This window comes from Marmota flaviventris, chromosome 1 (assembly GCF_047511675.1).
Source record: "Marmota flaviventris isolate mMarFla1 chromosome 1, mMarFla1.hap1, whole genome shotgun sequence".
Lineage (NCBI taxonomy): Eukaryota > Metazoa > Chordata > Mammalia > Rodentia > Sciuridae > Marmota > Marmota flaviventris.
The window spans coordinates 20,132,061-20,154,277 of NC_092498.1; the positions used below are offsets into that span (position 1 = coordinate 20,132,061).

A 22,217-nucleotide genomic window follows, 5' to 3' on the forward strand; every position below is an offset into this window, starting at 1 on the left:
AATCAGGAGCCATCACTCAGATAACTGTTCAAGTGGAAAAAGGTAGCACAAAGAGGATGGAGTATTTCTGCACTCAAAAACGCATTTGTTTTTGTTTCTGCCTTGTCCAAAGAAGAAATTTTTTTTAGAACTGGTCTTTTTTTTTTTTTTTAATAATTAGCACAGGAACAAAGAAAACACCTCTTTAAGATACAAAACCAGTCCACTGCAGAAAGATAAGAATGCAAGGATTGTGCAGAAATTTAAGAGGTAGAAGAAATGGGAGTGATTTTGCTGAAGCTAGGGAACACTTAAACCAATACAAGGGGCTGAAAGGGAGTTGCAGTCCCTTGTCTGTGGTGTTACAGAAGGAAACACAGGAAAGATTCAGAGTCTACAGAAAATACCAGACTTTCTTAAGCTTTGTTTTCTGGAAGTTTGGTCTACTTGAGCCATTTTTTGCCCCTTGATTACAAAAGTGTTATACTGCTCAATGGAAGTAACTTGAGAAAGATTACTCTCTTTGAAGAAGTATTTAATGAAGTTATATATTTTTTAAACTCTGGATCTTAATTTTATAAAATTTTATAAAATTCTGGATACTCCAATTTGAGAAGATAGTTGGGGAAAGATGGCATATGGAGGCAGAGAGAAAAGTCAAACTTGGAAAACCTAAATTGCTGGAAGTATAAAAATACTGCACCCGGTGAACAAGTGGAGTCAAAAGATGCACAGCCCAACTGTCTGCAGAGACTCAAGGAACAAGGGATACCACTCAGGGCTGCCACTGTCCTGAGGGGACAAGGAACCAGGGTCACACTTGGCAGTAATTGGACTTTATCTAACATGTCTTTGCATAAACAGACCAAGTTGTAAAAAGAAAAAATAATAATAATATAGGGAAGAAATAAAAGAAAATAAATTTTGAGTGCCAGTTTTCTTCCTACTATATGTACAATTTCTTGCATTTTAATCAAAATGCTGTCTCTTTGCACCAGTCTTGCCTCCTCCTTATTAATTACAAATGGAACACCTCACGCTTTGGCATGCATTTCTCTTGGGCCTGGCAGCATGCTATCTGCCCTGCACTGTAGACCCAACCTCAAACACACACACACACACACACACACACACACACACAATTGATTGAATAAACAACACTTACTTCTATTTCCATATGAATACAGCTTGCTAATCCATCTCTTGCGATACCTTCTATGGTGTCCCTATTTAATCCATAATTGTGATTACCATAATTAAATGTTAGAATGAATTTCCCCTGGAATTTGAGAAGCACAAAGATTTTGTTTATATAAGTAGCCATAATAGAATTTAACATTTGTAAAATAATTTGATGTCTTAGTTTTATATAAATCTATAAAACTTCCAAATATGAGAAAATATGTAAGAGTGACAAATTAACAATGAGTTTATGAAGCTTAATATCAAACTTTGTGATAGAAAAATTTATTCAGAATTCTCAGCTGACCCAAAAATAGGTTTTTGGAAATAATCCATAGAGAGAAGGATCAAGGACTGGAGTTTATGGTCGGACAGACCATTTTGCGTACTTACCCACTCCTGCCAAATCCACACCATAAACCTTCACTATTGAGAGCAAAACTAATAGCTTGCCCTTTCCTGCCGCCATTTCAGCTATGCCAGCATCCAAGGGAGTCCAAAATACACTCCCATTCCCCAAAACCTTGCATTCCAAGATAAGCCATGAGTTATGGATAATTCCTAATGGCCATGAATTACAGTGACATCCTAAAAGCTTTGAAAAATAGGCCCATCCTGGTTTTCCTCATAAAGATAGTGTTTTATTGAAACTACCCCAAATCGCTGCCTGCCCTAGAGTCATTTGAACTATAAATACTGCCCTCTCTCTGCATTCTGGAAAATCGGTTTCTCTGACAGCTGTATTCCTTTGCAAAAAATACAAGTAAAAAAAAAAAATACAATTTTGAGAGCAAAACTGTGACTTTTTCTGGACAATATTCATCTAAACTGGGAGGCTGGTAACAACAGAAGGAATAAAAATGTGGATAATCTTGGGATGTGTGACATCTCACACACGTGACTTTAAAATAAATAATGAAGCCAGAGCTTCCAGGGCTGCGCTGAATCCCATCGAATGGCAGCACCATTAAGAACAGCAAGCAATTAAGAGCCCGTTGCTCCCCTCCTGGCCCCAGGTGTTCTGGAGATATGGGTGGAAGGGGAAAGGGCTGTCTCAGGGGACAGGACTAGGCAGGAGACACAGGGTGCCTCTAGGGCTAGGGTGAGTCTCTGGAGGATGTGTCTACTGCAGATGATGAGGAAAATCTGTCTCCCCCACAATCAAAAGAAGGTTCTGTGATGGATTCTAAAGTTAAAAAGTCAACAATAAATATCCTTAAGATTTTACTCCTTCAATGTCATACTATCTGTTCTTTGAAAAAAAAAAAAAATCTTTATAGATAGGTAGTTATCCGGCTCTCCTTTTAGGCATATACTTGATCCTGTTTACTGTGTGTGATGGTTAATTTTGTGTGTCAACTTGGAGAATGTTGGGGAGGAGATTAACATTTTAATTGTTGCGTTTGGAGGAAGGGGATTCCCCTCCACAATGTGGGTGAGTCTCTCTGAATTAGCTGAAGGCCTGCACAGAAAATAAAGGTCAGTCTTTGCACATCACCTCCACCTCTGACTCTCCTGGGTCTCCAGGCTGCTGGCCCACATTACAGATTTGGCTTTGCCAATCTCAATAACCATGTGAGCCCATTTCTTATACTAAATCTCTTTCTACACACATACACACAACCTATTGGTTCTGCTTCTCTGAAGAACCCTGACTAATACCCTGTTACCCCATTTTCAAAATGTGTACATATTTAAATTATTTTCAGATATATAAGTTCATTCATTTGTGTGTACAAGGACCTTCCTCTGCAGATCCCAAAAACATTTTCTGGAAGGATGTAGGGTTGGGAGAAATCTTGCGTTGTGGATACATATAAAAGAGATTGCATTGGACTGATTTGTTAGGAATTGAGTTGTAGTTCCCCCCGCCCCATAGTTTGGGTTGGTGATACTCCTCTCATTTCTTTCTGCATGTGGATTACCTAATAAGTAGCAATCATTTTATTTCCAAATACTCCAGGTCTGTGGTTTTGATTCCACAAGAGAGGGGCAGGGTCTGTGGATAAGTGACTGTGTGTGCGCCTGTGAAAGGGTTCATGTGTCAAGGGGCACGTGTAGGAATGACGTATGGGTTGGGCAGGTGTTTGTTGGGGGAGGCATGTAAATGTAGGAGGACGTGCAGGCCCTTGTGTTGTACCTGTCACAGCAAATAGATGTGACTGCCCATATAGGTGCATAGGGGTGGGGTATGCCAGGGTGTCTGTCAAAGGGGACCAGGGTAGGTGTTATGTGGAAAGGGGGCCTATGTACACAGGGCAGAGTATGGGGGCCTGGTTGGCAAATCTGACAATGTGTCATGAATTTATTATCTCTAGGTTTCTCTCTCTTCATTAGACAGTCTCGCATGTTAAAGAAAAGGAGATCAGAGGCAAAATTCAGGTGGAAGAAAATTACATTATATTGAAGTAATGCAGATAGCAAAAACAGTAAAAAGGAGTGATTCTTAAACACAGGGGATTTTTGTAGAGGCAGTTAACTATAAGGCTAAATATAGCAGAGGAGTTTCTTAGGCTAGGAATGGAACCAGACTAATTGATCATAAACCTATAACATGTGGAACCTCAGGAGAGCATCCAGAGTACTGAGCACAGGTGAACTGCACTAAGGCAAAAATGCCTCCGACTCCAACAGGAGATATTAGTATTAATTTAGGGAACCAGCTGTCTTTCACCCTAGAGTCCTAAGAGAACACTTCTTACTAAAACTCCTCTATTAAAGCTCTGAGAAATGTGAAATTCCAGAGTTCTCTTAATAAATCAAATGATACTGCCAAAATACAGGCTAGGAGAGAAAATTATAATGTCCATGATATTTCTTTTTTTTTAATTTTTCTTTTTCTTTTTTTTTTTCAGCTGTAGCTGGACACAATACCTTTATTTTATTTATTTTTCTGTGATGCTGAGGATCGAACGCAGGGCCTTGAATATGCTAGGCGAGCGCTGTACCACTGAGCCACAACCCCAGCCCTGTCCAAGATATTTCTGTGACAAGGTTGGAGGGAAAGCTGCCTTTGCAGTATAGATAGGACTTTCTCGCATGTTTCTCTGAGTGTAAGAGAAGTCCTGAAAAGACGCACCATTCAAATTAAACTAATGGAAACTGTGATTATATACACTGTAGGTGTGAGCCAGGTCTATTATTTGGGGGTGAAGCCAGAGAAAGAAGGGAGGAAAGAGGAGGGGAAAGGAGGTGGGAGGGCTGTAGCTGTAGCAGTAGTGCTGGTTGGAAGGTGATTTTATTTTAATTTTATTTTTTAATTGGTGCATTATAATTTACATAACAGTGGAATTATTGTGCCATATTTGTACATGTGTATAACACAACTTGATCATTATCCATCCCCTTTTCCTCCCCTCCTGATCTGCCTGCTCTATTCTACTCATCTCCCTTCTATTATTGTAAGTATTATTTAACTAATGCATTATAATTATATATAAGAAGGATTCAATATGGCCTATCTGTACATGATCGTAGCATCATTTGGTAGATTTCCTGCCAGTACTAGCCCTGCCCTCTGCTCCTCCCTCCCCTTCCTCTGCTCTCCTAGGCTCCTAGAAAGTGATTTTTCATAGGCAGAAACAGATTGGTCCCTCATTCAGTTTTTCAGTAGACTTTAGAAGAAATAAAACGTGATGTAGGAGCCACTGGCCAAGGAAAGAATGATAATATAAACAAAAATAAGAAAAACATAGATTTACACATTCATTCATTGTAATGAAGATACGACACACTCTCAGTTTAACTGAAGCCCCGGGTGGCTGTGGAGTATGAAAGTATTTACTTTCAAAAATAAAACACAGTAGGATTGTGAGGATTCCCTTTCCATGGGAAGGCCAAGAGGGAAGGAGTACATTCTTTTTAAGACAATGAATTAAAACACAACAGTGTCATGCTCTACTACCAGTGACTAGAGCATCAGATTTTTTTGGTCCAAACAAAAACAGAAAGATACAAATTGAACCAGATTTAAAACAAGCCCAAAATTAAATTTTTCTCTTCTTTCAAATCACTATTTCCTAATATTCTCGACGGAGAATGTCTCACTTATACAATTAAACACAAAGGAAAAGAGTCTTACCATGTTCAGCATTTCATCAAAAACTTCTTGAGAAATAAAATGATAATCAACTCGATCCCCTTCTCCAAAGTAAGGTGGTCTTGTTGTGTGGCAGGCCCTGAAATCATAAAATAAGTAACCTGGTCTATTTCTATTAACTTTGAATTCAAAATGAATAAGATCTCAGTATAAAGTATGTTTTTGAAAATGAAATTGATCCATCAATCAGAAAGCAATAGAATTGTGGAAACACCATGGTTCTGAAGTGCTAGACTACGTTCAATCACTGGTCTTCAAGGATCACACAAATCTTGGATTATCGGGATCAACTTTTTGCGTACTGCTATTGAGTACTGGGTCATCCCCTCTGAAGATGATATTTTCACTCTCCCAAATGCTTTCCTGTTCTCTCTGCTCTAGTAGCCTGCTCTGCAGGCCCCTCTCCTGTGCCTCCATGTGCCTGGCCCACTTGTTTTCAGGACTGGGTTTAAGCATCACTCCCCCCCACCGCCCCCCGCCAGTGTTCTTCCCCACCTCCCAGGGCTGCATTATGCACCTCTGCATTCTCTCATAGACTTAGCCTATGCCAACTGCATTCCAGTACTTTGGGGGGCTCCCCCACACCGCACCCTGACTTGAGGACAGAGTCGTCTCATCCACCCTGTGCTGCACTGATTCCAGTGCTGAATGGAATCCTTAACTCAACCTTTTCTATCCCCTGCCTGAAAGGGCCCCCCACCCACCACACCCCAATTACTCTCTATGACCAGAACTGCCTCTTTCACACAGTGAGCTGATTTTTCCTATCTTCCCCAGCAGAACATATAAATCACGAGGGGAGGACTTTGTCTGGCTCAGCATTCCCAATGCCTGGCTCATAGCAGGTATCCCTAAATGTTTGTATAATGAATTAAAATTTAAATGTGTGAAGTACATAAGAAGAGCTCCATTGAATGGATGATTATAAAAGTGACTTGTCCTAGGTCACACTGCTAAGCAGCAATGCCAGGACGCCTCCAAATCAATTCTTTTTTTTTTTTTTTTTTTAAAAAGGCTGGTATCAGAACTAGACTATGATGGTTCCAATTACCCAAGACTCTAGATTTCCTGTCATCCCACCTTCCCAATGTTAAGCTTAGGGATGCAAATGGATTTTTGGATTAGCCTGTGATTTTAAAATACGAGATATGAACAGCTAGACGCTCGACATTGATCCCTCACAAAACCTATCAGGCAGGTATTCCTATTTTTATTTTATAGATGGTGAAACTGAGTCATAGCCACTATGGACCTTGCTAAGCAGCAATGCCAGGATGCCTCGAAATCAATTCTTTAAAAAAAAAAAATTCTTTATTTTATTTTACTTACTTACTTACTTACTTACTTACTTATTTATTTATTTTTATGTGGTGCTGAGGATTGAAGCCAGGGCCTCTCACGTGCTGGGTAAGTGCGTTACCGCTGAGCCACATCCCCAATCCCAAATCAATTCTTTTTAAGATCACAGTAATGAAGAGGGTAAAGCTGAAACCACAAAAGTCTCTCCATTTCAAAGGCAAAGATAAAAAAAAATCCATGCACTGCTCCTCTTCTATTTTAATGAAGAAGAAACTATACCAGGAAATTTTAAGGTCCTAATAATATATTCACATTGTATACTAGGGAAAGACTGTGCATTCTTGGAGGAGACTGTCAAAACACCTTGGCGTTTGTTCTGTTGTTCGAATGCGCTGGCGTTTCTTCCCATGCTTGGCAGAGACCTGAGACCCTCTGTCTACTGGTGGCCCTGACAGAGAAGATAAATCTGTGGCCCTGCGCCCTGTGCCACAAACCCTCAGCATAGTGTTCAAACGCTACGCTGGATTTACATTTCCCAACAGAGAAATTGAGCGGCACAGATTTTTTTTCAGTTTCTAAAAGGAAGACAAAACAAAGAAGCGTTTGAAGCATCAGGCAGGTAAAAAGCCGGCTGCAGTGATGTGGAGGATGCTCACCACAGGATTGTGGCGGAACTTTCTTTGGAGGAGCACTTGATGACCTGTGGTGCTTGTGTCTGTCACCCAATTTTTACACACAGAAGCGTCCACTGTGGAGCATGCAGCCCGAATGTGAACATCTTACAAGGAAAACACTTCACGGTGAAAGCCATGTTTCCCAAACTTACTTTGAAAAAATGATGCCAGATTCTAGACAAACAAATCCACTTGGACCATCGCTTTCAATATCCCTCCTCTCCTCCACCTAAATATGTCCATGGGTTTGTTATTTACTGATTAATTTACTGGCTAAGTCATGGTCCGTAACAGGAACTACACTCTTGTTAGTTCCACTTAACAGAGGAAAGGATTGAGGTGGGACTAACCCCAGACAGTGTCTCCGGTGGTGAAGGCCCAAGGTTGAGCTTAGCCATTCTAAGGACAGACATGAGACCACAGAAAGCAGGGGACCAGGAAGGAAAAGAATCATCTGGATGGCCAGGCCAAATTAGTGGAAAAGAAAGTATCCAGGGAAATTTAACGGGAAGAACAGATGTCTGAGAAGAGCTAAGCAGGTGGATGAGGAAGTAGACTTCTTTTTTTTTTCAGTGTGATTCAGAAGCAGGCAGATTTAGAATCTAATTCTGGACCAGACTGCCTCAGGAAATAATGACTCCTTGCTGCTACCAATGTTTAGGCAGAGGCTTGGCTGGGAGCACATCTGAATTCAAGCACATTAGAACATGCTGTGTAGAGCTGGTGAGTGGGCATTTCCAATGTACACCCTCAAATGCCCAGGTGTCCAGCCAAATCCATCAGGTAGGTAGGTGAGTTACGTTGGTCTTCACATCCAATGCAAATATTCGTCACCGAATGTGGGACACACTCTAGGGATCATGAGCGCAGGGATTCCAGCACACACTGTGTCTGAGGGTCAGATTCCACAAAAGCCACGACTCTGCCATGTTCCAGTAGCTGCTCACCACCTTAGAACTCCTGCCATCCTCATTTGTCACTATATTCTAGCTGGTCTTCTTGTGTCCAGCCTTCCTTTCCTGAGCCCTGTCCCAAACTGCCCACAGGGTATGCTTTCCAAAACACAACTGGGAACTGTTTAGAAGCCCTTTGTGATCAGACCTCCGTCAGTCTCTCCCGTCTTGTCTTCTGTCACTGTCCTTCACAGCTCAGGCTTAGCCATGCCACAACCTGTACTCTCAGTTAATGCACCACGCCTGCAGTTCTCAGCGGTGTGGCTCAACGCCAGCCCAGCACCAGCTCTCTCTCTCTCACTTCTATTAGAGGCTTTTTACTTCCTCAGAATAGTACCCATCAAACCATCCTGTAAGAGAATTTCCCATTTAAACCCCATACTAGACTGAACGTAAACTGCCAGGAGGACAAGACTCATGTCTGTTCGTTTCAGCTTTATCACCAACACATGACACACGGATGGTGCTCAACAAATGCTGAGCGAATGAATAAATGAGCCATTTTACAAGTTTGCTATATTTGTAGAAATGGACACATTAGATTAGAAACTACATCTATGTTGCTATACCTCAGACCATCTCATGCAATGAAAGAGCTGTGGCCTTTTACTTTATTATAATGGTAAAAATAAAATAGATTTAGTAGTCAATACCATGAGAAGGTTATAATGGTTATGAAAATAGAGATTGCTATAAAACAGAGATGTAAAGGAGAATAAAGTTTTTCTTCCCAGACTATTCAGATCACTAAAATGGTCTTAAATCTGGAAGATAAACAGGCTTGCTGGTGTTGTTCTGTGGTACCCTCATTATTTGGCACTCTTCCAGGAAGTCACTGATTTGTGTGGCAATATAGAGTCAGAAATAAATAGACAGACTTTGAAGGCAACCAACGAATATCTCCAGGCCACCTATAACTAAAACAGGTAAAGAAAAGACATCCAACTTATTTCTAAAACCAAGAACAAATAGTAAAATCAAACATCAAAACCTAAGACCAGAGCAGACTCTTCATCCACACCGTTTGTTATAGGACTGAATTGTTTTTTTATTTGTTTATCTGGACGTGCAACTTAGCTTGTGAAAACTTTGCCGAACACCTTGATCTTGAGTGAATCTAATTTGAAAAGAAAGTAAGATACAGGAGAAAATGGAATACATAACAGGGAGAGAAAAGATTCAAGCCAAATGGCAGGGAAAGTGCCTTTGCAAATGCTTTCATGTTTCACAGAGAGACTGTATTCATGCCTGCTTTCGTTTAATTAAAAACCAATAAAACTTATGTTGGATAAAGAATAAAAGAAAAGAAAATCTAAACAAGAGAAAGGACTTGCCCCTGAAGATGTGCTTTGGTTTTATCTCCTTTTAATTAGAAAGTTGCTGTGTATAATAGTAGAGCTATCTTTCTTTCTCAATGGAGGAAATGGCTAGCCATATAATATCCTCTTTTATCCAATGACATGGTCTTTGATCTGGGCATTGATGAAATTCTTAGGACGATTGGCCACTGAACAAGCCCTGGTCTCTGCCTCCAGGAGGATGACAATGAGTGGTTTGGCCGTTGCGTCTGAGCCTGTGAGGGAGGCGAGTGAGTGACTTGGTGGGGGCAGTCAGGAGTCTCTCCACTCACCACTAATTCCATTGAGAGGAGAACAATCACAGTGGCAGCCATACAGGACATGAAATTTATTTTAGAATTTTGTTTTGCCATCTTGTGCTGCCACACAAATTTTATATCATACTAATTATCTGAGTTCCCCACCAGACTACAAATTTCCTGGAGACAAGGACCTCCTCAGTCTGGTTAACACTACATCTTCAGGGGCTATCACATGGGAGAAACTCAAAAAATACCTACTGATTGAATGAACTCATCCATTTCTCCATATCTATTAGGAAATCATCTATGCTTTTTATCATAGTCATTTCCACTAAATATTAGGTACATTACTATGAATCAAGTCTTCCATTCACTCACCCAGTCATTTCTTTTTCTTTTTTTTTTTTTTTTGAGAGTGTGAATGCAGTCCCCCACTACCACAAATTATGCAGTCGAGGTTCCTACATTTGGGGAAATCACAGGGGTCAGCACATCCGGAGTGCAATGGATGAGCCTCACCCTGGGAAAACCACCTTCGTGATCATGGAATCTCCCCTGCCAGATAAGTATCGCCCAGTCATTTAACACACAGTGCCAGGCCATATGCTGAGCACTGAGAACTCAGCAGTGAACAAAGCTGACATGGCCCCTACCCACATTGGGCTTGCAGACAAGCAGAGAAAACAAACATTAAATAAATCAATTGAAATGTGGAGGATAAGCATTCTAACAAGGGAAATACAAAATTTGGGGAAAATGAGTAATTGAGGGTGCCAAGCCAGCTAAGAATGTGGGGGTGACAGGACCAGAGTCTTGATGGTAGTCAACAAACATTCCAGGCACACAGGGACCCAGCATGCTTCAGCAATAGCACATCACAAATGCAAAGCTCTGGGCAACACAATTGGTATAGAGACGTGAAAGGAACCAGAGAAAGCCTGGCTCCCTAGGTCACTTTGGTTTGCTAAAAGGTTCCAAACTTACACATTAGCACAACAGTCCAGCATATGCCCTTTGTCCCAGTTTGACTTCACATTCACTGTGTTCAACTTATCTTTTAGGACAGGTTCAGTACCTTCATAATGACACTTTATGCTTTTTATTCTAATATTAGCTTTTAATTTATTTTGTTACTTTAGAATATTAAAATATATTAATCAAATCATTCTGTAGTATGTATGTCTTAAAGTTGTTGAGATGCAGATTGCAATTTAAAATATTTAAATAAGGTGACCTGTTTAAAATAGTATTTACATTATTTGAACTTATGTAGCTTAAGGGGAAGGAATTTTTTTTGTAAGAGCATAAGTTTGCATTTATTTTTTCTTGCTGTCCTATATATCTTTGTAGTCACATCCTCAGCTCATCAACACACACCACTAATCTAAAAGTAATTTCTTTACCATAATAAAAAATAAATAGGAAAACTGCTGAAGAGACCACAGCAGCAATTCTAAATCGCATTCACAGGAACCTCTAAAACATCCGTAAACCCAGCTGGATGGTTTTCTTGGACGGTTCTAGTTTTTCAAGATATATCCTCTATTTTAACTGGGCCATTAGGGAATCAGTCACCAAATATTTGCTCCAGAAGAGTTTATCAAGTGCTAACCTAAAGGGAAAGACAGGAGATGTTTTTGCTGCCTCTTTTCTGTCCTTGTTGCTACTGAAAGGTGCCCCAGAAGACGAAGACCAAGCTCACATGCTGCCAGCACATGTCCCAAGCGAGCAAGCTGGGGTCGCTGTCCCCTGGAGCACATCCCACCCAACACCGTGATTCACGGCTGCACCTCGAGGCAACAGGAGGAGCCTGCCTTCAAGCTCCATGCTGATCAGTTATAAAGAAGAGCACTCTCAAGCTCTGGAGAGTGATTTGGGCTGGCATTGAATCAAGTTAAACATCTGGAGGATGTATACTACAGTATAATAAATGGCAAAGAAGCCAGTGGACCTTTTATGGAAGAGGCATCTAATAGTCAGGATGTACCACTGATTGATTGCTTCAGGGAGTGGTCACTGCTATGTGCTTACTGTCTGTTTCACAAAAGACCAAACCTTCTTGCTACTTGTTAAGTTCCATAACTAGGAAGTATGCTTTAACAATCATCTTGACCATGTCTACTAACATGGCATAAGAATAAAGATTCCTAGTCTTTCTATGACCAGCTAACAACACTGATTCAATTTTATTAAAAAAAAAAAAATTACTTTCAAGAACTGACACTCTCAGGGTACTCTGTCCTTCCCAAGAGCTCATGTCTGTGGAACATTGAGTTTACTTACCACTTCTAGCTTTGTTATAAAATATAATATGAAAAAATTGATTATGTACTTTTATGAATGTGCTTAAAATTAATAGCCAAAATTAGCAATATCTGAGATTTGAGTAGAAAGGAACAACTGATACTTGTAACAACTTGGAAGAATTTCCAAGTCTTATAAGCCAATAAACACACTTACCCATATCTGAAGTAAGTACTAAACTGTCTGCAGAGGCGGTGAGCAAGTTCTCGTTTCCCACAAGCTTGAGGACCAGCAAGTATCAACATGGGATAAGGAGCGTCCAGACTGGGAAGAGTGCTGCGACACAGGACCAGAGTGAATTACTGTCCTACTCCCATTAGAGATGCAGCATATTAACTACACCCATTAGGAAAAGCCCCCATGTCACCACTACAGTAATGAGCACTTATATACATAGACACTACAGACAGAAGGATGGTCCAGAAACAAGTTGATTATGTCAAAAATAAAATCCAAAGCATAGATAAAAACTAGGTAAAATACAAATTTATGTAAATTGACTTTACTAAGCTTTTTAAAGGAAAAATATGGTAAGATAAGTAGTTATTAATTGTTCAGATATTCCCTCCAGAACTTGTCAATGAAAGAAATGACTGCCCTCTGAGACTGAGTTGGAACACAGGTAGGCAAAGCAGACTTTATAGAAATGACAAAAATTTACCTGAGCAATGTCTATGTGCTGGGCACTATTCTAGGAGTTTCTAGGAGGTGATTCTAGCATAGCACCTCATTTGATCATTACAAGAGCTAAGGAAGATGTTACTGTCATCACTCCCCTCTAACACATGAAGAAACTGAAGTGCAGAAAGGTTAATAAACTCGCTCAAAGGAAAGAAGAGTTGATAAATGACTCTAGGTTTGGCTTCTGGACATGAAGACTGGACTAAAGGACGAATTTATCGATAGAATCTCCTGCGACATGCACAGCAGTTTGGACTCTTGAAACAAATCGTAGAAGTGCAGAACAAAATAAAATGTTTGAAATACACAACTGAAGTATGGGTTCAACGAAAATTCTGTGAAGACGATGAAGCAGCATCCTGTTCTAATCTCTTTGAATGGCCACATACAGACAAATGTAAGAGCAAAGGCTCACGGAAAACCTGTGTAAGAAAACAAACACACACCCACAAAAGCTGCAGCGTGCTGGAGTCTGTGCAGGAGGGAGGAGGAAGTAATGGGGCACAGCTGGCAGATCTGAGGACAGGGAACCCCACAGCCACCAGGCTGCAGCTGTCGCACACGTGCAAAAGCCTGATCATTATGTACACAGCAACTTTATTAGTAGTGGCCAGAAGTCGGAATTAGTCCACATTTCCTCCAACAGGTAAACTGTGTGATACATCTGTACCGTGGAACACTACTCAGCACTAAAAAAGAGGAATTATTGATACATACAACAACTTGGATGAATTTCTAAGGCATTGTACTAGGGTGGGGGGATCCCTGAAAGTTATGCTGTATGACTGCACTGGCATAACATTCTTGAAGTGACATTACAGAGATGGGGAAAGATTAGTGATTGCTAGGGGAGAGCAAGGGAGGCACTGTGGCTGTGGAAGTCCTTGTGATGAAACTGGCTGCAGTGGTGCTCAGATGAATCTACAGGTGATAAAATTGCATCAAACTAAATAGTTAAGACACACATGAGGACAGGCCCAGCTGCTGAAATCCAATAAAATTGGTGGATTTCCGGGCCAATTTCCTGGGTTTGATGCTCTACCAAAGCTATGTGAGACATCACAATTGGGGGAAATTGGGGAAAATGTATACAGAATTTCTTGCTATTGTTTCTTATAATTACATGTGAATATATAATTACCTCAAAATACATTTCTTTTAGAAAAGTGTCTAAAGAGAAAAAATGTATTTGAGAGGGATTGACAAATGCTGAAAATAGACAAAGGAGATCTTCCTGAAGAAGCAACGAAAACAAAGGAATAGGAAACATAGTAAAGACTTTGAATTCAAGAAAATTTTCCTGACATTACAAAACAAAACAGATAACTACACACTTTATACCTATAAATAGCCAGAATGACCAGTACCGAGACACAATACAGTAAGATTACTGGGCTTTAAAGAAAAAGGGAAAACATGGTGGTTAAACTAGAAAAAGAGAGCACACAACTTATAAAGGAAAACAGTAGATTTGGACAGCAATGTTTTATGCCAAAACGAAGTGGAGTAACATCTTCAATGTATTCAAGGGAAAAACTGTGAGCAACCAATTTTATATTTAGCAGAAATGACCTTCAAGTGTGAAGGGGACAACTGTTACCAACATGCCAGAACTCAAAGGACAACGATCCCACAGTCCTTCCTAAGGAATCTACTAGAAAACAAGCCTCATACAACCCAAATGACTCAAGAGACACCAGTAAAAGGACTGGTAGTGAGCAATAAATATGTAGTTGCTCAAGACTAATGAGAACTAAGACTAAAAGCGAATAAATGAGAACAAAGAAGGAGAAAGTACTGTATGTGGCAACTGTATGTTCTGACCAGAAAAGTGCAGTATGCTACTTTAAAAATGGGGTTGTTGATACTTCTAGGAAATATATGGAGTAGGCAAGTTCATGGAGACAGAAAGAAGGTGAGCGATTACTAGGGACTGGAGAAGGGGAGTTACTGCTCAGTGGGTATAGAGTTTCTGTTTGGGGTGATGAAAATATTTTGAGAATAGATGGGAGTGAAGGTTGTACAACATGGTGAGTATTTAGGTCCCTGAACTGTCTGCTTAAAAATGGTTCAAGTAGCTGGGAATATATCTCAGTTGGAAGAGTGCTTGCCTCACATGCACAAGGCCCTGGGTTTAATCCTCAGCACCAACCACACACACACACACACACACACACACACACACACACGCAAAAATGGTTAAAGTAGGAATTTTATGCTGTAGATATTTTACCACAAGAAAAAATGGGGCAAAGTTAAATGGGTGCAGCATAGGCAGAAAATGCTTTCAATGTCTTTCAGGACTCATTGGCCATAGCATTTTAAAATTTTAAAAATGAGTGATTACGAGATTTTGTCATTCTATGCTCCTCTCTGTCCTTGAGAATCAGGATTATGGGTGGGGGAGAAAAGTAAATGCAGATGTAATGGAAAGGAGAAGAAATAAAGCTTAACTGTAGTCTTGAAATTTAATTTTAAGTATCGCTATGAATTGACAAGTTACTTAACCCATGGATCTCGAGGTACATACAGATAGAGCCATCTATAGAGAGATACAGTCGGATTGAATGGATGTAGATGGACACGTGCAGATAAAGATGGATGGATGAATGGAAAGAAAGCTGTTACCAGCTCTTTCCACTAAAAAGCCTAGAAACAATGACCAACCCAAAAGCTATGAGTATCTCTAGCACCATTTTAGGACAGAGAAGTACCATTTCTCACCAACACTGGGGCTTCATGGAAAAATGACTAATTCCAGATTTGGCACAAGACATGCACAAGACTGGGGAAGTTTGTCATTTCAAATAAGAAAGCTACCAATGACTACCAGGCCAGAGTCAAGGTTTGGCCGTGTCATTTGAATACGGTATCCTCTCCCTGGTCATGCCAGGAGAGGGGGAGACAAGGATTCTCCGATAATGCAACATTCATTTCCCAGGGCCAAGAGTCAGAGCTCCCCTCCTGGGCCTGACTTCTGGTGCTGGCGCCCAGCGGAAAGGGCAAAGGCAGGCCAGTGCACCAGCTGCTGAGCTAGCACCAGGAACACTGCTCCATCCTGGACATCCGGCCTGTTGGGCCTTGGCTCTTATTTTCCTGACAGTCAGAAATGATCAAGAAATACATGTTTATCAAACATGCTGCAAATTTTTGATACATGTTTTTATATAAATGCCCCCTAAAGCATGAAATAAGTAGCAATATTATAAACTGGAAAAAAAATACAATGAGGACATAAATGCCCACCTTTTAAATCAAATGTGCTTTTCCAGATGTGTACAAATAACGATAGATCATTTCACCTAGAGGGCTTCCATACACACAGAAACTGTCAATGTCCACATTATTAAATTCTACGTAAAAATCATGTCCTGGGTTGCAAAATAAAACATTTTGCTCTCTGTGGGAAACCAGCCATGTGAAATACAGAAGCAAATATCACAAGAAAGGCCATTTATACCCAAGAGTTTTACAAGTATTTTTAAAATGCCTTTGGGTATTGATAGAATTTCTGCATTATACTTACAGCATAAATGGCCATCTGCTCCAACAGATTGTTTAAAAAGAAATGGAGAAACCGTGGTAAATCTGTCTTGGAATTTAGAGGTGAGAGACTCTATTCATGCGCCCAACCAAGCTGGGCGACTCCTCCCTCAGTAAAGATATTTCAGGTCTCCCTTAGGCTAGCTGTGCTTCCTTCTAGGGACTCCCTAATAATCTGAGTTCACAGAAGGCTCTGTGGCAGGAGTATTTAGTATTAATTCACAGCAAAGGAAAGATTTACAATGGATATAAATGATCACAATTTTCCGTTAATGAGACTAGGGACTGGGTTCTGATGCTAAGGCAGAAGAATTGACAACCTTTTTTATTTTTTTATTTCAGTATCATATGGCTCAGGCTAGCCGACATACAAGGGGTCTGATGAAAGAGTAAAGATGAATCAGTGGGTCCCCCTGCTTGAGAGCAGCAGGCTGAAGTATGATAGGCCATAACTGAGACAGTACGGTCTATCAAAAAACACTTGCCCCTTCCCTCAGAGAAAGTCACATGTCTAGGAAATGAACCGGTCACAAAATAGAGGGCTGGGGAAAATGATGAGCTTGTCGTCTGCTTGCCCATCCTGAGTTCTACCCTGGAGAGTCCACATAAATACCTGTCAAAGATCCTCTGTGGCTGCAGGACGCTGTTGACAACATGAGTCAGGTGATCTTGGGCTGCGACCACTTCAGGGGGAGGGTCATATTTATTCACTGCTGAAACCTTTTCCAGAATTAGACAAGTAAAAGGGAAAATGTTTGGTTTCTGAAATGAAGACAGGGCTTAGAGTTTCTTTAATGAATTATTCTAGACATGCAACCAGGTATGCAAACTAATCTAACCCATGCCCGTGATTAGTTTTCATGTCAACTCTTACATTCCTAAAATCTAAATAATGATAATTATTTTTAAACGTTGAGTAGAATCCTTTGATCTCGTACTTTTTATATCCCTGGGTTTGGGAGGGGCAGAAGGAAAAAAAATAAAAAAACAGACCTCTGAAGTCTATGCTTGCTTTTACTATGGCAAAGATTGCAATTTTTAGTACAAGAAGAATAATAAAATTTGTAGTTCTAGATTACAGCAGTAGATACTGGGGAATTTTTTCTAATGCCATGTCACCCAGAATTATTCCACACTCTCACATTCTACCCAAACTTCCTCCTTTAGTAGAGCTTTCTCCATTGGAAAATATGGTCTTTTCTTCCTAATGAGCTGCTCCCTATCTCATCTTTACCATCTTCCAAACAGTCTCATCTGCCATACTTTTATTTAATAATGGTTATAAATTTTATTCTTTTTGCAAAATATTAAAGGAAAAGAGAAATCTACTAAGTGACTTTCAGCATGAAAATAATAATAGGGATCATCTGTATCTATTTTTAGTCAAGATTACAGAAAGGCACATCTGAGATGGAATACGTGCCTCTCCACCCATTTACACCTGTCTTCAGTCCTATCTCAAATTCACATCCAATGTGGGAAAGGCCTCACTAGTAGAGATCTCTACTCTGGCGATGGTAGGGAGGGAGTCAGGTGTTAGCATTCAAGACTGGCTGCTCTGGAATTGTATGACCAGATAAATCATTCTTTTAAAGAGCAGAATTAAAGGATTAAAAATATCAGAGAAGCTATTTATTTGAATACCTTTTGATTATATAGTAGGATGACATTATAGTACATTTTATTATTAAATTAATTTTTAAAGTAACCCAGATAGGATGGTATCCTCTCCCAACAGGATAGTTTTCAAACTGCTAATCTGCCACAACGTGGCCTAGATAAGAAGAGTGTCTTTTCTGCTTCTCATAGCTAAGCTTTCCACTGGACCAACGGAAGCCTGCATTTGTTGATGCCAAGCTCTGCAGAGGGTTTGACTGATAAATCCTGGGACAAGGAAACAGTCCCTAAGTAAGAATTAATTTACATATTAGTCTGCATCTCAAATATTGATTATACTGGTCCTACAGCACTCAGTGGAAGCTTTTTTTAACCCATAAACACATGAAATGATAATGATTTACATACCTTTTCTTCTACTTTAATCTTCTTCTGATCTAATTCTGTGAGTCGCAGTAGCATAAATATTACAAATAACCAGTATTCAGGGTTTTCCTATGTAAAATATCAAGAGGACCATTCAGTTGCTTTCTTTTCCCCAAGTCGGCAAGCACCACAGTCTTTTCTCATGAGCTCGGGCCTTTGGCCTGCCACCCCTACCATCCCCAGACCCCCTCCTAAGACTCCCCAGGCCCCATGTATTAACAATCAGATGCAGGCTGCGCCTTGTCATTTTTAAAGCTCTTCAAATGTGCAGATCTTATTAATCTCCATGTGAGATAAGCAGGGTAGGTAGGATTATCCTCATTTCTAAAGAAAAAAAACAACTAAGCCTCAGAGAGGGAAAACATCTCATCTAAGATTCCAAGGCCAGTAGCTCAAACCTTGTTTTCTAATGCCAATGAGTTTCATTACTGCAAAGAATTAAATTTTGCGATTTATTATTATTTTATTGTCTATTTGCATTTTTGTATTGATTTGTATCATTTGTTATTAATTTCTCGTAACAATAATAATTTAATATTCACTTATAAAACAAATTCTTTATTACCCCCTACCATCTGTTCTATTAGGATTATCTGCTTTTTAAAATGTCATTTTGTCTTTTGTATAAAGAAGCTACATTGCTTTGAAAGGCAAGATAATAGTGGATGGTACCTTTTATAGAAGAGAATTCATGTGACTAAATATACAAAGGTATCTTTTACTGAGCTTCCCAACAAAAAGGAATTAGGAGATGAAAATGCTAATTACCCTGATTTAATCATTATGCACTGTATACATGTACTGAATTATCACACCATATCCCATAAATAAGTACATATGTCAATTAGAAATGTTAAGCTTTCTTTGATGTATACCATGTGTGAACATTGTAGAGAGGGTGTGCACCCAGCATTCTCTCCAGGGCGTGTAGTGTTTCTTTATGGACATGTGTAAATGCAGTTTAAGGATCTGCAACTGGGACATGCAGGCCATGTCCCACTCTTCACTTTCCCAGAGACGCTTTTAAATTCTCTCTCACTAGTCCCTCAACAAGGGCTGCTTTTACTTTTAAATCTTCCTTATTTATTTTTCTATTTTGCGGTTCACTTTCCCAGACATATCCATCTACTACATACAGGAAGAAAGGCACCTGGGGATGCACACAGGCAAGAGTCTGTGGAAGCTAACGTGAAGGATGAGGTATAAAACTGGATGAAGGACAGATGGACAGGAGGGAAGGAGGGAGGCCAGAAGAATGGATCTATCAATGGAGAAAAAAAAGAAACCCAAAAACCTGAGCTTTGCATCTCAGAGGTTAAGAAACCCTAGGAGATAACTCCATACATATATACATATAGTTTTATAATAATTCTTATAACCACACCAATTTCATGGCTATATATCACTTCAGGTATTTAATCATACAGTTTCTCTGACTCTGTTACAAAATAGGAACCATGTTCTGTCTATACTTCCGGGGTCTTGTGTTCTCTGATGTGAATGAACACTGCTCTCCAGTGTCACTTGTTCTCTCCTACAATCCTAGTGCCACCCAGGATGGGCCACAAATGACCCTGCAAGGCAAGTGAATGACATTCAGTTCTGGACTCGACTTTTACTGATAGTGTTGCTGTGCAGACAGCTTGTAGTCACAAAAATCTAATTTCTAGAAAAACAGGTCATTTTAGGTGCCACGTTACTTATCCTAATTTTTTTTCTAAAAGACAGAGAAGAAAGATAAAGTGTATTCATATACCGGATGTTCTTTATCAGAAGTACTTCCCGAAGAGGAAAACTTTTAAGGTCCTCCTCCACCTCCTCCCCTCATATAAATGAGCTCTCACCTGAATTGGATTTCTTAGAAGATTGAGAATTCGGAGAATAGGAAGATTTTCAATGTATTCTATTTCATTCAGCTCAGCAATCTGTTTAATCAAAGCAAAAATATTAATAGACAATGCACAAAGGCAATAGGAAAAACAATATAATGGAGTCCAGTTTGGATTCTTAAATTTATTTTTTAATATTGCCCTATTTGAATATCCAGCTTTTTAACAAGAATTCCACAAAACTACACAGACATGGGAATTACCTCTTCAATAAATGTGAACACACAACCACCTTTTCTTCTTTTTCTCAAGTTAGAGAACCTTTGGCTTCCTTCTCTCATCCATGTTTATTTTAAATGGAAATAAAAGAGTACAAAAGTAACAGTACAAAAACTGCACACAAGGCTGGCCTGACTCCCCACCTGTCCCTACACCTACTGAGCCCTCCGCCACTCAACCTCCCTCCCTAGCCCTGCTCCTTTGTAACTGGCTAAGCCCTCTTACTCCATATGCCTGTGGCGCTATCACTTTTTTCACAGAAGAGAATTATTTTAGGAAAGGGAAAAACGAATAGGCATGACATATTTCTTGATGAGTATCCACTATTTGCCTTAATTTTTTTTTTTTTTTGCTAATAGACTGTACATTTATTTTTCACCCGTTTCTGAATAAGTTGTTTCCCAACTTTGAAAAGTAAAGGGAAAAAAGATTGCCTGGCAGATCCTTAATTTAACCAACTTGGGTTGAAGCAGGCCTGAATCCTCCACTAAAGACAAATACTTTAAATTTTCTACAATTAGACAAATCACAACGTTATTGGTATAGATATTGGAGTTTTCAATAACTTAATAATCACTTTTTCATTTCTATTTTTTTCCAAAACTTTTGTGCACATGCTGCAAAAGCATTCCAATAGCAGGGTCTCAGTAACCCTGAGTTCTGCAACCACAAAATGCACTAAAATGTAAATTAGTCCCAAAGCTAAGTTAGGAGATGAACATATGCATCATGTTCAAAGGGTGCCATTTTCAAAAATGTAATATGAAAGGCAAACTCCAAAGTTGCAATATACAACCTGCACACATCAATCTGGCTAGAGCAATGTTAGGCTATTATACACATGCTTTTCCATAGGATACTAGGCAGTCCATCATTAGATGGATCATCTAAAAAAAAAAAAAGAGATGAATTTTTTAATATTGTGTCATTCAAGAAGATAGAGTATAAACTTGTTTCATACTGCTCCACAGAACTTTTGAGTGGTGGATAATTTCCCTCTAGCATGGAATTCTTGTCCTTGAACCTAAAATAAACATTAAGAGGAAATGTGTTCCTGCACTCACCACATCTCACCAACAAGTCTTAGCCACATGCACCTGTAGACATTGCTGGTAAGAATAGAAATTAGTATATTCTTTCTAAAGGGGAATCTGATGTATTGCATGTATGTTTAAGCTATGAACGAGCTATCCTACTTCAAGATGTTTCTGATGGAGATCATCAGACAGGCAAAATTAGATATAAGAACATTCAGTCTAATGTTATTAGTAAAAGTAAAAAGTTTCTAATTTCTCAAGAACTCTATTATTATATCATTATGTCATTGAGTCATAACACAGTCCCATAGTAGGAACACTATGTATTCATTTTAGACAATTATGATATCTACAGTGATTGACATGGAAAGATCATTTTTTAATTTTAATTTTTTTTTTAGCTGTCGATGGACCTTTGTTTTATTTATTTTATGTGGTGCTGAGAGTCGAACCCAGTGCCTCACACATGCTAAGCAAGCACTCTGCCACTTAGTCACAGTCCCAGCCCCAGAAAAATCTTGATATGTTGCAAACACCATGAACAGAATGATCATGGACTGTATGAAATTATATCACCAATAAAATGTCAGCTGGGATCAGTGAATCTTTGAGAGTCAAATGCAAGGGATACAACTTTCTTCCCAGTCCTTCCAAGGGTCTGATGAGGTTGGGAAGAAGGAAGCAGCCATGGGGTAGCCTGGCTTCAAGTCTCCAC

General features: G+C 39.6%; 1 protein-coding gene and 1 non-coding gene across 2 annotated transcripts in view; both read right to left on the reverse strand.

Annotated features, from left to right (window-relative positions):
- The window catches only part of Lrguk (leucine rich repeats and guanylate kinase domain containing), a 70,045-nt gene that overhangs the window by 11,353 nt on the left and 36,475 nt on the right, over window positions 1-22,217 (reverse strand). Inside the window, exons 8-13 of the mRNA XM_071605869.1 lie at window positions 20,202-20,282; window positions 18,340-18,426; window positions 16,928-17,034; window positions 12,247-12,366; window positions 5,243-5,339; window positions 1,145-1,258 (exon numbers count right to left, since the gene is read on the reverse strand). Of these exons, the coding sequence (XP_071461970.1) occupies window positions 1,145-1,258; window positions 5,243-5,339; window positions 12,247-12,366; window positions 16,928-17,034; window positions 18,340-18,426; window positions 20,202-20,282 (606 nt within the window). The remainder of the gene's footprint in view (window positions 1-1,144; window positions 1,259-5,242; window positions 5,340-12,246; window positions 12,367-16,927; window positions 17,035-18,339; window positions 18,427-20,201; window positions 20,283-22,217) is intronic.
- On the reverse strand, window positions 10,195-10,356 carry LOC114104147 (U1 spliceosomal RNA). Its single transcript, XR_003584796.2, has one exon. It is a non-coding gene; the product is annotated as a U1 spliceosomal RNA (small nuclear RNA).